The sequence below is a fragment of the Lithobates pipiens genome, unplaced genomic scaffold, assembly GCF_037356315.1.
Source record: "Lithobates pipiens isolate NorthernLeopardFrog02 unplaced genomic scaffold, aLitPip1_a1.2 Scaffold_18, whole genome shotgun sequence".
Taxonomy (NCBI): domain Eukaryota; kingdom Metazoa; phylum Chordata; class Amphibia; order Anura; family Ranidae; genus Lithobates; species Lithobates pipiens.
Genome location: NW_027507758.1, coordinates 637,761,916 through 637,776,991, shown reverse-complemented (window position 1 = coordinate 637,776,991; position 15,076 = coordinate 637,761,916). Strand labels below are relative to the sequence as shown.

The following is a 15,076-nucleotide window of genomic DNA, read 5'->3' as shown; positions in this document are numbered from 1 at the left end:
CCAATTATTTAAGCCTGGACTTGATGGGTTTATGATGACTATTAGAGACAGACTGGGATGTGTATTGTGGTCTGGTAATGAGGTTCATGAGGACTAAATTAAAGGGTTGCCTGTCCGCCATGCTTTGTTGTGATGTTGGTTGATTTGGGTAAGCCCTTGTACACACGGTTGGACATTCCAACGGAAAATGTCCGATCGGACCGCGTTCTCGGATAATCCGACTGTCTGTGGGCTTCATCTGACTATTTCCGTCGGAATGTCCGACCAACAAAGTTTGAGAGCTGGATATAAAAATTTTCCGGCAACATGATCCGATCAGACAAAGTCCGATCGCTTGTAGAGAATTCCGATCGGACAAAGTGCCATGCATGCTCAGATCAAATTCCTAGACCACAGCTATTGGCTACTAGCCTGAACGTAGCCCCGTCGTAACTAAATAACGTCATCAAGTTCTGAACGATCGGATTTTCCGACAACTTTGTCCGACCGTGTGTATGCAACACCAGTTTCGGAAAAAATCCGACGGATTTTGTTGTCGGAATGTCCGACCGTGTGTACAAGGGCTAAGAGGTTCTGCTGTGTCCTATCAATGGACAGATAAAGATGTGTTGGAATGCAGCTAAAAGTTTGTGAATTTCAGAAGATGCCTTCCCGGGATTACGGAAAGCAGATCACTGCTGTTAAGGGTCTCCTATTCTACATCACAGACAACATAAATATTTCCCAGCACACTTACCAGCCAGCCTGCAAAAAGACACAAAAAATATAAAATAAAATTGTACGTCTAACATTTCACACTAAAAACAGAAGTTCTAGTTGCACACATTTACAAATATATGTGTAAGCCACAGTGGCCACGCCAAGCCTCCTCTGTATACTGGGGTCCTAACGCTATAGTTTTCAGAGTCTCCAGGTTGGAACACATCTAGCAGTGGATAGATTAAGGGCAGGTTTGCCTGGAGGGAGCCAACTCCTCCTTAAAGGCGCAGGGACACAATGGATGCCCAGGAAGGGCACAATGACAGCTGAAGGCATCCAGTGTGTCCCCACGCCAAATTCTGCTGACAAGCTGTGCAGATAGATGACAACCCCCAATCTATAACCAGCCTTTGCAGTAAGGTGCACAGGGAAAGGATATACACATCGCCTTTAAATTCTGAACAACATGGCTGCCCCGGTTCTTCTAAGAGTTTTTGGGGTGCCCAGTTCACATTATCATCACAACAATCATTTCTTCAGACGTAACAAATTCTGACTGTAGATCAACAGAGGAATTTCCTATGATTGTTGGCTCCATCTAGTTGCCATACTGAAGTATTTTTCCTTAAAACTCTCCATCAGTAAAAGAAAAAAGTGGAATACCACATTATAGACATTAGATGGAGCTGATGAGCATAGGAAAATCACTATATGAAATAAATACGGCCAACATTGATCACATTGTTCAAATAAATGTTTTTATTTTTTAAACAGACCTGTAAATGTTTGTGAAAGCTTACACCACAAAATGTACTCAGCCAATGAAAGGTAATGACTCCATTTTTTTTTACTGCTATCAATGGGCAACACGGTATAACACTTCATCCATGTCTTTGGTGATCTCTGATCTCCTTATCAACTGTTTCTTCCATGATGAAGATCAGCCATGGAGTATATCTGAGGTGTATATCAGGGTGTGCTTCTTCCCCACATGAGAGCTGTGATGTCCAGCAACATTCATATAGAAGACATTTCCCACACTCAAGGCACTAATACACCTCAAGGGTTGTGTGGGATCCCTGATGTACAGGAAGACAGGACTTCAGTCAATAATAAAAAAAATAGAGCTTGGGCTTTTTAGGCACACCAGTACACAATGTTAAAATCAAAATATCTTTAAAATGGAAGTAAACCCTTCCAAACAACTTTGACCTACAGGTAAGCCTAGATTAAGGCTTACCTGTAGGTCCAAGTAATATCTCCTAAACCTATATGGTTTAGGAGATATTTGCCCGAAAATGGGCACCGCTGTCTACGGCGCATGCGCCGTAGACAGCGACGCGCATGCGCACTAAATGCGGCAAGTCCAAGAATGGATTTGCCAAATTTGTCGACTCCCGTGCGCATGCGCGGGAGTGACGTCATCGCGGCCTCGCCGTATGACAGCGGCGGAGCTGCGAGGCGCGACTCCCGTGCGCATGCGCGGGAGTGACGTCATCGCGGCTTCGCCGCTGTCATTGGTCGGAGCTGCGAGACGCCACCAGCAAGATGGACGCGGCGGACTACAGGGATCAGCGGCGACTTCGCTGGCTCCTGTGTCAGGTAAGTGACACATAATGAGCTACTATGCGATGCATAGTAGTCCATTATGCTTTACCTTTGCAGGGAAAAAAAGAGGAAGTAAACCCATCAGGGTTTACTTCCTCTTTAATGTATAGTATAAAACAAACAATTTAGCAAAAAAAAAAAAAAAAATATCACACTATTGTATACTATCTATATGATTTTTTTTGGTTCGATTTTCTTACTTTGGTTTTTCTTTAAACCTATATTATACATATTGTTACCCTGTTAATATCATGTTACAGACACCCCCATAGTTGTTGGTTTGCCCCTCCCACTTGGATTGGGTACTCATTCTGTTTGTCCTCTGTGGGTAGTCAATCGAAATGATTCTACTTTCGCACTATTCATATGTTTAAATATAAAATATTTATGTATGTTGATTATGTCTTTTTCACACATAATAGTCGTCTTAAGCTGCTGAAGAAGTGATCGGCGCACAACATGTACAGCGAGCCAAGATACAGTACGCCATAATTCTACAGTACATCAAGCCCTCCAGAATTAATTTTACAGTTTACAACCATTTCAATTTCCTGTGTAGTGCAATGGTTTGATGTATGAGTGGCCAATACCATCATATAGACAGTATACATTAGCCTGAATTTTAGGTTAAATTGTTTGATTATTTTATATATTATACATTAAAGATATTTTGATTTTAACATTGTGTACTGGTGTGCCTAAATCACTCTGTGGTGATACAAGCTAGAAATTTCAAAGGACTTCAGTAAGGAACAATTCCCTCACTCAGGACAGGAATACGGCTTCTCCCCCGTGTGAGATCTCTGATGTTTGTAAAGATTGGACTTCACTGAAAAGCATTTCCCACACTCGGGACAGGAATAAGGTTTCTCCCCCGTGTGAGTTCTCTGATGTGTGTAAAGATGGGACTTCTGTGAAAAATATTTCCCGCACTCAGGACAGGAATACGGCTTCCCTCCCGCGTGAAATCTCTGATGTCGGTAAAGATCAGACGTTTGTGAAAAGCACTTTCTGCACACAGGACAGGAATACGGTTTCTCACCCATGTGAGATCTCTGATGTCTGGAAAGATGGGACTTCTGTGTAAAACATTTCCCACACTCAGGACAGGAGTAAGGTTTTTCACCCGTGTGACATCTCTGATGTTTGTAAAAAACAGACATCCGTGAAAAACATTTTCCACACTCAAAACAGGAATAAGGTTTCTCCCCTGTGTGAGATCTCTGATGTGTGTAAAGATCAAACTTCCGTGAAAAATATTTTTCACATTCAGGACTGGAATACGGCTTCTCCCCTGTGTGTGATCTTTTATGCCCATCAAGATTGGATTTTTCAGAGAAACATTTCCCACACTCAGCACAGAAATACGGCTTCTCCCCCGTGTGAGATCTCTGATGTCTGGAAAGATGGGACTTCTGTGAAAAACATTTTCCGCACTCAGAACAGGAATATGGTTTTTCCCCCGTGTGAGATCTTTTATGCTCATTAAGATGGAATTTAGAATGGAAACACTTCCCGCACTCAGTACAGGAAAACCTCTTCTCTGTTGGAAGGACGGCCCCATCCTGCACAGTCTGAGGTTCCTCAGGATGAGAGGAATACGATGGTCCATCTACACTGTGTGGTGCCGGATGGACATTTGAGGTAGTCGGGTTTTCTCCTGGACTATACTGTGTGATGTCCTCATCTTCTACTTTACAGTCTGGAGACAAAGTGAGACAATCCTCTGAGGTTTTCCTCATCTCCCGTCCATCTACTAAAATAGAAATACAAAGATTATTACTAGACATGAGCTGATTGGTTCCCCTAAACCAGGACTCCGCCCACATCAGGCAGCTTTGTCTCTGAGGATCTTACAATTCCCCCCTCAAGGTAACTAGTAAAAAGGTCCTCCGATACCCTACCAGTTCTTTATTCATGGACCTTAGTCAGAACTTGCTTATCAAAACCTACATCAGGGAGGCCTTCTCATCCACGTTTGTGGTTGAGCGCACTCATCGCCTGGCTGCACGCCCTCCTCCGCACACCTTCGTCACCAAATTCTTAACTACCGCAACCGGGACGCTATCCTGCGGCCCACCCGATAATGAGGGAATATTGCCTGCGCTATTTCTGGATTTCTCCGCTGAAGTACAAAAGAAAAGAACGCAATTCATTGAGGCTAAAAGACAACTACGCATCCACCACCTGTCTTATGCAATGCTATTCCCGGAGAGACTGCGTGTAGTCTGTGATGGTAAGACCTGCTTCTTTGAGGATCCTGCTGAGGTCTAGTCCTGGCTGGAGCACAGGAATGCTGGACCTTAACATACTTAACCCGGCGGAGATGCCTCTCCTTCCCCTTTGTGACCGAGACTCTCTCCACGAACCGTGAGTTGGGCTATGCCTGTCAATGTTCCCACTCTCATATATCCTGAACCGCTGCGGCTGACCCCGGGCCTGTCCTACTACTACGCTCCTGTCCAATTGCCTGGAAACCTTATCCTCACTCCCTCTCCCTATACCGTATTGATCCTTGCAAATCTAAGAAGCGTTGTCTGCTCCCCTTGAACGGACGGAAACTTTCCACCTTGCACCGTTGTGCACTTTTCAGTTTCTAGTCACCCCCCTGACTGAAATGGTGTTACCTGTAACCATGTTTTATTTTCAGATCTGGCTGGCTGTTACCATTGACTTTTCAAGTTCTGTTTCCTTGGCCAGCCTCTGCCCCCACGGCTGTGACGGGCAGTGATTTGTTAGAATTGCCACGCTGGTCCAGTGCAGGCAAAGTTTATGTTTTCTTTCACCTACTGTACATTTGACATACCTTGTAAAGACATTTGAATGTATGCATTCAACCTCTGACTTTTTTTTGCCACTCTTTTCTTCTGCCTGCTATGCGGCCAATGTTAGCACGCCATTTATCGCCTGCATAGCCCTGCCCTCTGTGTATGTGTACTGCCTCCCCCATAGCGCACAATGTATTGTTCTGTGTTTAAAATGTTGGGATGTTATATTGAAGGCCGTTTACTGATGATCCGACTGCATGCTCATTTACCACCACTACTAATATGGCTTCCCTAAAGCTTGTTACATGGAACGTCCGCGGGCTATACGCCAAGCCTAAACGTGTAGCTGTACTCTTCCATCTTAAATCCCTTACGGCGGACATCTCCATCCTGGTAGAGACCCATGTCATGGGACAGATGCAAATGGCGCCTAAAAAACCCTGGGTGAGCTGCTTGTACCAGGTCCCTTACACCTCAAATTCCTGTGGAATCGCTATCCTGATTGCCAAATAGTACAGTTCCAGCTCCACTTTTTGCAGTCAAATCCTCAGGGCCAGTCTCTATTTTTGCACGCCACCATCAGCGGAATGGAAATTCTCCTGATGGTGTTCTATATTCCACCACCATTCCAGTTCGTGGTCCTACAGGAGGGGGTGGCCTTTATGGCCAAGCACCCCTTAGTGACCGCCATATGGCTAGGAGATTTCAACATGACCATCAAGCCCAATCTTCATAGGATCAGCTACACCACCCTAGTGTCACCTCGCCCTTGATCACTAGGTTTGGGTGGGTCCTTTCGGAGTTCACCAAGATGGATACATGGAGGCATAAGCATCCAAAGGCTGTCACTTACTCCTGCTTTACACCTTCCCACTTTACCATTGACCTGATATTAGTTTCACCCTCTTTACTGCCTGAGCTGCTTGATGTGGGGTTTGGTGTCAGGGTGCTTTCTGACCATTCCCTGTATTGGGTGACCACTATGTCAGACTTAGAGAATATCCAGTGGGAATGGGTTTATTGTTTTCCTATCAACCAGGGATATGCGTCCGTTGGAGCGGTGTGGGAGTCCTTTAAGATACATGCCCACATGATCCTTTCCTCAGGTATCAATAGGCATAAGGCTTCGTCCAGGTTTATACTTCAAGAGGCGGAGGCACGCCTGATCTCCCTGAAGCAAGTGTTTGTCACAGAGAGCAGAAGTCAGGACTATGTAATGTACAACATATTGTATAAGATACAACAGATAGGACTATATAGTATCAGAATTATGTAATGTGCAATATAGAGTATATAGTGCAGGGGTCAGTAGTATGTAAGGCAGAATATAGAGTGCAGGGGTCAGGAGTATTTAAAATACAACATAGAGTACATAGTTCAGGAGTATGTAATGTACAATATAAATCATACAGTGTAAGGGTCAGGACTCATAATATTGGTATTCAGCGGAAGCTTAAATGTTTACATGAGACAAGTTGCAGAGGTCCCACACAGCTGCCTCCCATCTCCTGTGACTATACAGACATATCCCTCCACCCAGCAGACAACAGAGCAAGTAATCCTGGGAGAATTGTTCTGTCAGAGATCTTGCCAGAAGACCCAAAGCACATGCCCCAAAGGTGCCTAGGTTGAGCAATGCCTATGGTGAAAATCTACATTTTGCTGCCAGTTGAACCCTTGAATCTCCAAAAATCTCGATACATAAATTGTGTCTGTGACTTTGTCCACTCTATCCCACTCCTTTCGCTATGCTTGGAAGACATCCTCTCTGAAATATCTGGGGGTACATCTTACTCCGTCCTATGAGACTCTATATAAAGCTAATTTCCCCCAACTTTTTAAGGACATTAGGACGTCCCTGGCCAAATGGAAATTACTAAAATTGTCCCTCTTTGGCAGGTTAGTGACCATTAAGATGAACATCCTCCCTAGACTTCTCTACCTCTACGAGACTCTACCCATCCCTATCCCTCCGGCGCACCTTAGGTCGCTCCAGGGTGACCTTCTACGGTTTTTTTGGAACTATGGAAGATACCGGCTAGCACGGTCTGTACTATTTGCCCCACGCAATCAGGGGGGTCTAGCCTTCCCCAATATAACCAAATATTATTTAGCGGCCCAACTTAGACCAATAGCTTTGTGGAGTACGCTACACGCCTATAACCGCTGGTCCCAAATCGAGAAGTTGTGGTTGGCCCCTACGCATCCTAACTCCATGTTGTGGAGCACGGACATTAGCCTTAGTAAATATCAATCATTGGGACCAATAGCGCTGGTTCGCACTCTATGGCTCCGCTCCAAAAAAGTGTATCCGCTGTCCTCCCCAACCTCCCTGGCCACCTCTTTTTTGTTTACTCCCAGTGTTCCGGATAGTCTGACATCTCGAATGTCCCAACCCTGGTTTAGTAGAGGTCTCTTTCGTTTTGGTCAGCTGGTGGACGCTAGGACTAAGTTACTTAGATCATTCCAGGAATTAAAGGATTTATATGATTTACCTAAACAAGCATTCTATAGCTACCTGCAGATCCGCCATTTTGCGCAATCTTTTACGACCCTACAATTCTCCCCTTTAACTGAGTTTGAAAAGGTATGCCTGGAGGGCTCGTCTCCGAAGGGTATGATCTCACGTACCTACCAAATTCTAATAGTGGATTCCTCTATGACAGGACCGCGGCACGCGTATATGGATAAATGGGACAGGGACTTGGGGGAGGCCGTGCCTTTGGAGACCTGGCAGCGAGTCTGGTCACGTGCAGCCAAAAGCTCTGTTTGCACTTTATATAAGGAAAATCAATACAAGGTTATGCTGCATTGGTATCAAACTCCGTCCCTGCTCCATTCTATTTACCCCTCCGCGGACTCCCGCTGTTGGCGCTGCCGTAGTGCAGTTGGGACACTGTTCCATATTTATTGGACATGTCCACGAGTTATCCCCTATTGGGAAATGGTTAGGGCCTTATTATGTACCATTTTTGAGGCACAAGTGCCGTTAGACCCCAAGTTGTTTCTCCTGGGCCTCCCTCCTGCCACATTCTCCCGATCCTCCCAATCCCTATTAGCCCACGTGTTGACGGCTGGGCGCTGCCTAATTGCCCTAAAATGGAAGAAACGGGAGATCCCTTCACTAGTTGAGTTACACACTAGAATTAGGGACGTCAGGCGTATGGAATATCTTACAGCTTCTCTAAATAACACGCTTGACAAACATAACAAGGTATAGGATCTTTGGGATAGGATGGAGGCACCCGCCTTCTGCGTGTAAAGGGGGGGGGGGCGTGGGGTCGGAGGGGCGTCCTTTACTTTACTTTCTTTTACTTCCCTTTTCTTCTTCTTTTTCTAATCTGCACCTTTTCTCTCCCATTCTAGGGCTGTTCGCACGACTCTTCGTGTTTTTGTTCACCTTTCCTATTTTCCTTCTTTTTCCTTAAGCTCCCTTCTTTTTCCTTTTTTTTGGTCTCTGAAAGGTTTGTTAAATTGACCAGTAGCAGGCTGCAGGAATCGAACTCTCCCGGTAACTGAGTGTCATTGTAATGTACTGCTTGAGTTGATGCAATGCTGTATTCTATGCCTTTGCTTACTGTGGTTTGTGACCGTTTACTTTTATTACCTGTGCCTTATTGTTCCTTCTTTGATTTCTTTGTTTCCCTTGAAATTTCAATAAAATGTCAGTTTTCAAAAAATTGTGTCTGTAGCACAGAGAAGGAAGATTATCGGAGAGAAATCCAGGAATACAGGACGGGGAACACAGCTCAGGAAAGTGACCAGGGGATTACAGGCTGATATCACCCAGCCCCCGCCCTACTCTGGACCAATCAGTGAGCAGTATGGGTGGAGGAATGTATTTAGTGTTAATGACCCACCTGTGCTGATCTCTGTAGGAGTGTCCTCCTCTATAAGTGTCCCCGTTATTCCATCCTCCTCCATAGACTGCTGATCATCCCTCACATACCTCTCTTCTTCTTCTGATTTCACCTCAAATTCTATATCCATTGGATCTCCACTCTAAACCAAGAAAATGAGAGAATATCATCTGTAAGATAGAAGATTTATTATTGTGACATCACATAGAAAATCCCACACATTGTCTCTAGGAGTCCATGTTCTAGATGCTCCATCCCACCAACCTTGTAACAGTGGGGGATGGTGTGATCTTCCTGTGTGGAATCCCGGGAATACAGAGGACGGGGACATCTCTCTGGTGGGTTTCTGTAGCTGGATGACTCCACCATGGTGTCCTGGTACAGATCTTTGTGTTCTTTTAGAAACTTTGACTCCTCCATCACCTCATCCTCCTCTTTTATCTCTTCTTTAACCTCAACTTTAGAATCTCTCAGGTTTCCACTCTGAATATATCAAAATGAATGATATAATTGACATATACTAATCTGAATAATAAAAATGACATCAATGGTAACAATGCAGATAATGTACAGATCCTAATGATACTATCAGTGATTGTTCCCCATCTACCTGATGATGGTGGGGGATGGTGTGATCTTCCTGTGTGGAATCCCGGGAATACAGAGGACGGGGACATCTCTCTGGTGGGTTCCCATTACTGGATCCATCTGTAGGAAACACACACACTGACTGAATACATTGTTTCTATGTGTTTATCAGATGATGGGGGATCTAGGTGGAGCCTCCGTACTGCTCTCTCCTTTACAATAAAGTCTCCTCTTACCCGGTGATGTGAGGGGCGGCTGATTGTCCATCATGACGTCCTTGTAGAGATCCTTGTGTCCTTCTAAATACTCCCACTCCTCCATGGAGAAATAGACAGTGACATCCTGACACCTTATAGGAACCTGACACACACAATGATACAGTCACCATCCAGACACATCCCTTGTCTGTTACTGGATAATGTCCCACAATTCCCAGCACCACTCACCTCTCCTGTCTGTAGCTCCATCATCTTCTTGGTGACTTCTAGAATCTTCTCCATGTTGTGTCTCTCAGGTTTTAGGGAGTCACATGGAGGCACTGTGATGGTCATATGATCTCCTGACTTCACAAGAGGAAATCTCTGCATTGAAGAATCAATAAGAATATCGTGTTAGAATCCCAGAATCCTCCTCACCTCTCCGGTCAGGTATGTGTTTTATTAATAGTGATAAGAGTGATGTCATGTGACCTCCTAGAATCCTCCTCACCTCTCCGGTCAGCAGGTAGATGATCTCCAGGGTGAGGTTTAGTATCTTCTCAGTCATGTGACTTCGGTCCTCCTCCATCCTCATTGGTACCGTCATCTATGAAGGTTTCCCTGTAGACAGATAACATTGATAACAGAGAATTATCTGGGTTGGTATTGGCTGTACAATAATAGTATGAGGATATCAGGAGGTAATATGAAGGACAGTATGTATTTAAGCACTATGGTCCCCAGTGAGAAAATATAAAATCTGGATAGTGTTCACTATGATTCTTGCAGTTTGGGAGTCTTGTAAAATTTGGCCTCCTAGATACCATATTCCATTCTCTATGTTGGCTGTGAGATGAGGAGGAGATCCAGGAATCAGGATAAAGGTCAGGACAAGCAACAGACGAGCGCATCCAAGAGATGAAGCCGGGGTCACTACACAGAAAATCAATCCAAGGAAACAACAGGCAGGACGAGGAATAGCAAGAAGGAGCTCAGAGATAAATGAGAATATTGCTCAGCCAATGGGAGATTATCTCAGCGGGGGACCCGATGCACGTGGCCGGCGGTCGCGATTGCCGCCGGCCACGCGCAAACATGTGCACGAGAGCCAGCATTGGGATTTGTGTAAACACAAATCCCTGGTCTGTGTGGGGAGAGGAGACATATTGTTTGTTCCCACCAAGTAGGAACAGCGATATGTCTCCTCCCCCAGTCAGTCCTAACCCCATACAGTTAGAAACATACACAGGGAACACAGATAACCCCTTGATCACCCCCTAGTGTTAACCCCTACCCTGCCAGTGACATTTACGCAGTAATCAGTGCAATTTTTTAACATTGATCACTGTATAGATGTCAATGGTCTCAAAAATGTGTCAAAAGTGTCTGTGTCCGCCATAATGTCGCAGTAACAAAAAAAAAAAAAAAAAAAAAAACGCAGATCGCCATCGTTACCAAAAAAAAAATAAATAAAAATGCCATAAATCTATCCCGTTTTGCACAGGCGATTGCTTTGCTCAAAGCAATCAATATACGCTTATTGCAATTTTTTTTACCAAAAATATGTAGAAGAATATTTATTGGCCTAAACTGATGAAGAAATTTGTTTTTAACCACTTACGGACCGCCCTCTGTCGTTATACATTGCTACTTTGAAGATGAATATCGTTGTTATGGCTAGCTGCCATAACCCCAGTATTCTCTCCTTCAGCAGGCGGTCTGCTTTCAGATAAAAGTGGTCTCTGCAGCAGATTTTACCAGAGCCACCGGCAGCGTGAGTGGAAAATGGCCTCAACCCGTCTCATACCATTGCAGGGCAGAAGCAATGTTAAAATGTCACTTCTGCCCATAGATCTTAAAAGATACTTTTTTTTTTTTTTAATTTCTTAAAAAAAAAAAAAAAAAAAAAAAAAAAAAAAAAAATGTAACCACTTAGCGTCGGCGCTGCAGCCATCTTTTGGCTATAGCGCAGGCGCAAACTGCCTGGTGGATGTCCTCCTGTTTACTTCCCCCTCTTCGCGCCACCGCGGGTGTGCATCGGGGAAGTTCTGTGTTGGCCATGTCCCTTGGAATGGCCAATCACAGCAGCCATTTAGCACTCGATTGGTGTGTCCAATGAGAGGTGATCTCATATGTAAACATATGAGATCATCTCTCATCACCGTCTCTCCCTCCTCACACAGAGACAGCGTGTGAGGAGGGAGAGCTTCCATGCTGCAGCTCTCCCCATGAAAAGTAAGTTATCACTCACAGTGAAACACACAACACAAATGCCCACCTGTCCCCAGGGCCACCTGCCCCCAGTGCCACATCAGTGTCACTTGTCATTCGTGCCATATGTCATCAGTGCCACGTATTAGTGCCATATGTCATCAGTGCCACGTGCCATCTGCCGTCAGTGTCACGTGTCATTGTCCTGCTGCTCCAGGGCATTCAAAAGTGTAATAGGTAGTCAACAAGTTAGATGTGTAATTTATGCTTCCAGAACACCTGATGGTGCTCCTTGCATGTTGGGCCTCTCTATGTGGCCAGGCTGTGAAAAAAAGTCTCACACATGTGGTATCGTAATACTCAGGAGGAGTAGCAGAATGCATTTTGGGGCATTATTTGTGGTATACACATGCCACGTGAGAGAAATAACCTATTACAATGACAATTTTGTGGAAAAAAATAAAATAAAAATCGTCATTTTTTCTCACAATTCTTTGCAAAATGAAAACACCAAAAACCTCACCATGCCTCTTACTAAATACCTTGGAATGTCTACTTTCCAAAAGGGGGTCATTTGGGGGGTATTTGTACTTTCCTGGCTTGTTCGGGTCACAAAAATTGAGATAGGCCACCAGTACATCAGATGTGAGGATTTTTTTTATGATTTGCACCACAGGTTGTAGACTCTCCAACTTTCACAAAGACCAAAGAATATCCACTAATTTGGGTTATTTGTACCAAAGATATGTAGCAATATACATTTTTGGCCAAAATTCATGAAGAAAAAAGTTAATAATTAGCAAAATTTTATCACAGAAACAGAAAGATTTGTTGTTTTTTTTCAAAATTTTCGGTCTTTTTTCATTTATAGCGCATAAAAAAAAAAAATCCAGAAGTGTTCAAATACCACCAAAAGAAAGCTCTATTTGTATTACATAAAAAGTCTTACCTGACTGAGTAATTGTCAAAGTGTGAGAGCACCGAAAGCTGAAAAGGAGGGGAGTTTAAGTGCCCAGTACATTTTTTTTTTTTTTTTTTTTTTTTTTTAGTATTGCATTTTAGTGTACATATAAAATCTGAGGTCTTTTTGACCCCCAGATCTCATATTCAAGAGGTCCTGTCATGCTTTTTTTTTCTATTACAAGGGATGTTTACATCCCTTGTAATAGGAATAAAAGGGACACCATTTTTTTTTTAATATAAAATAACAGTGTAAAAAAAAAAAAAAAATAGGTAAAAAAAATAAAAAAATAATTAACGTGCCCTGTCCCACCAAGCTCGCGTGGAGAAGCGAACGCATACGTGAGCAGTGCCCGCATATGAAAACTGTGTTCAAGCCACGCATGTGATCGGTAGAACACCACATGTTGGGTATCAATTTACTCGGCGTAACATTATCTTTCACAATATAAAAAAAAAATAAAAAAATTGGGCTAACTTTTCCAAAAAAAGTGCGCTTGCAAGACCGCTGTGCAAATACGGTGTGACAGAAAGTATTGCAACGACCGCCATTTTATTCTCTAGGGTGTTAGAATAAAAATATATTTATAATGTTTGGAGGTTCCAAGTTATTTTCTAGCAAAAAAAAACAAAAACCTAAACCTGAGTTAGGTACCTGGTAACTCTTTTTTTAAGAGGTCTTCCAGGGCAGCATCCTCCTTCCTGCAACAGCAAACACATTAGCCCACCATTATAAATTTGTTAGTCTCAACTGTGTGCCTCAGTAGTATTAAAGCACCAAAGGAACTCTCAGTAAGCCTATGTGTCCCCACAAGTCGGGAAGAAGACCCCCGGGCGGCGACGAAGAAGAAAGCCGGACTCCTCCGCTAGTAAAAGAGCTAGCAGAAGATAGGAGTCCAGCGAGAAGACCCCCCAAGACGGAAGAAGACCCCCAGAGCTGTGCAATAAATAATTTAAAACCCTTGTGTTGTGTTTTTTTTTTCACAGATGAATGGGTAGGGGTACATTGTACCCCATACTCATTCACATAGGGTGGGGGGCCAGTATCTGGGGCCCCCCTTAAAGGGGGCTCCCGGATTCCGATAAGCCCCCCCGCCCGTAGACCCCGACAACCAACGGCCAGGGTTGTCGGGAAGAGGCCCTTTTCCTCAACGTGGGGACAAGGTGATTTGGGGTGGGGGGGCGCACGGCCCCCTTTCCCCAAAGCACCCCCCATGTTGAGGGCATGCGGCCTGGTGCGGCTCAGAAGGGGGGGCGCTCGCTCATCCCCACCCACTTTACTGACCGGCCGGGCTGCGTGCTCGGATAAGGGTCTTATATGGACCTTGGGGAGGACCCCTATGCCGTTTTTTTTCCCTTTAAGTCCATACCAGGTGACAGGGCCAGCGACGTGTCAATCTTGCCTCCGTGTGTGGGCAAGTCCGTTCATTTGAAAAGTACGGCGGACTCCCGCCATAGTCGTGTGTGGGCAGGTCCGCTCGTTCGGAAAGTCCGGGCGGACTTTCGGGCGGTTTGTCCCCCAGATAGTTTGATCGCGTGTACGCAGCATAAGAGTGCAGTTTTTATCTGAGCACTCCTCCATTGTTTCGAATGATGGAGAGAGGACCGTGGAGAGGTCCCATGTCAGAGTTCTGCCGACTTTAGCGCGTCTGGCTCTATTTAACGAGATCAGGAATCTCTTTATAAACGGTTCCTCTGCTAACCAGACAGGGGGAGAGTGCTGCCACCTGTACCTCCAGCGTGCTATGAGAGAGGCTCAAGTCTGCTCCCTCCTGCAGGAAATCCCGAATCGCTGAGATGATTCTCTGTTGGAATGCTGTTTGTTCCCGTACCAGGAGACAAACTTCCTTCTCACTCTAGTTATGGTGTCTTCTGCTGGCTAGAATGGGGTCAATCACTCTGTCCGACATTTCTTTCTTTTGCAGCCTCACCCTCTCAGTAACCAAGCTGAAAGATTCCTAAGTTTGTGATTCGGGTGGTTGACTGACCCTCGTGATAGGAGGTCCGGTAGGTCTTGTTGAAAACCATTTCTTCGAGTGACTGAACCATGTTCCCTGGGGCCAGTGAGTTGCTACGAGTATCACTGTTGCCCTTTCTTCCCTGATGCTTTTTCTCACCTTTGGTATTAGAGAGGTCAGAGGGAATGCATAACACAGCTTGTGCCATCTGTAGGATCCAGCGAGAA

The 15,076-nt window shown here is 44.7% G+C and overlaps 2 protein-coding genes across 2 annotated transcripts in view; both read right to left on the bottom strand.

Moving 5' to 3' along the window:
* LOC143986898 (uncharacterized) overlaps positions 1 to 15,076 on the bottom strand; it is a 1,277,526-nt gene that overhangs the window by 1,026,878 nt on the left and 235,572 nt on the right. The gene's annotated exons all lie outside the window — the stretch shown is intronic.
* Positions 2,468 to 15,076, bottom strand: part of LOC143989929 (uncharacterized) — an 84,374-nt gene continuing 71,765 nt past the window's right edge. The window contains exon 7 of the mRNA XM_077490200.1: positions 2,468 to 3,843. Coding sequence (XP_077346326.1) covers positions 3,069 to 3,843 — 775 coding nt within the window. The 3' untranslated portion in view covers positions 2,468 to 3,068. The remainder of the gene's footprint in view (positions 3,844 to 15,076) is intronic.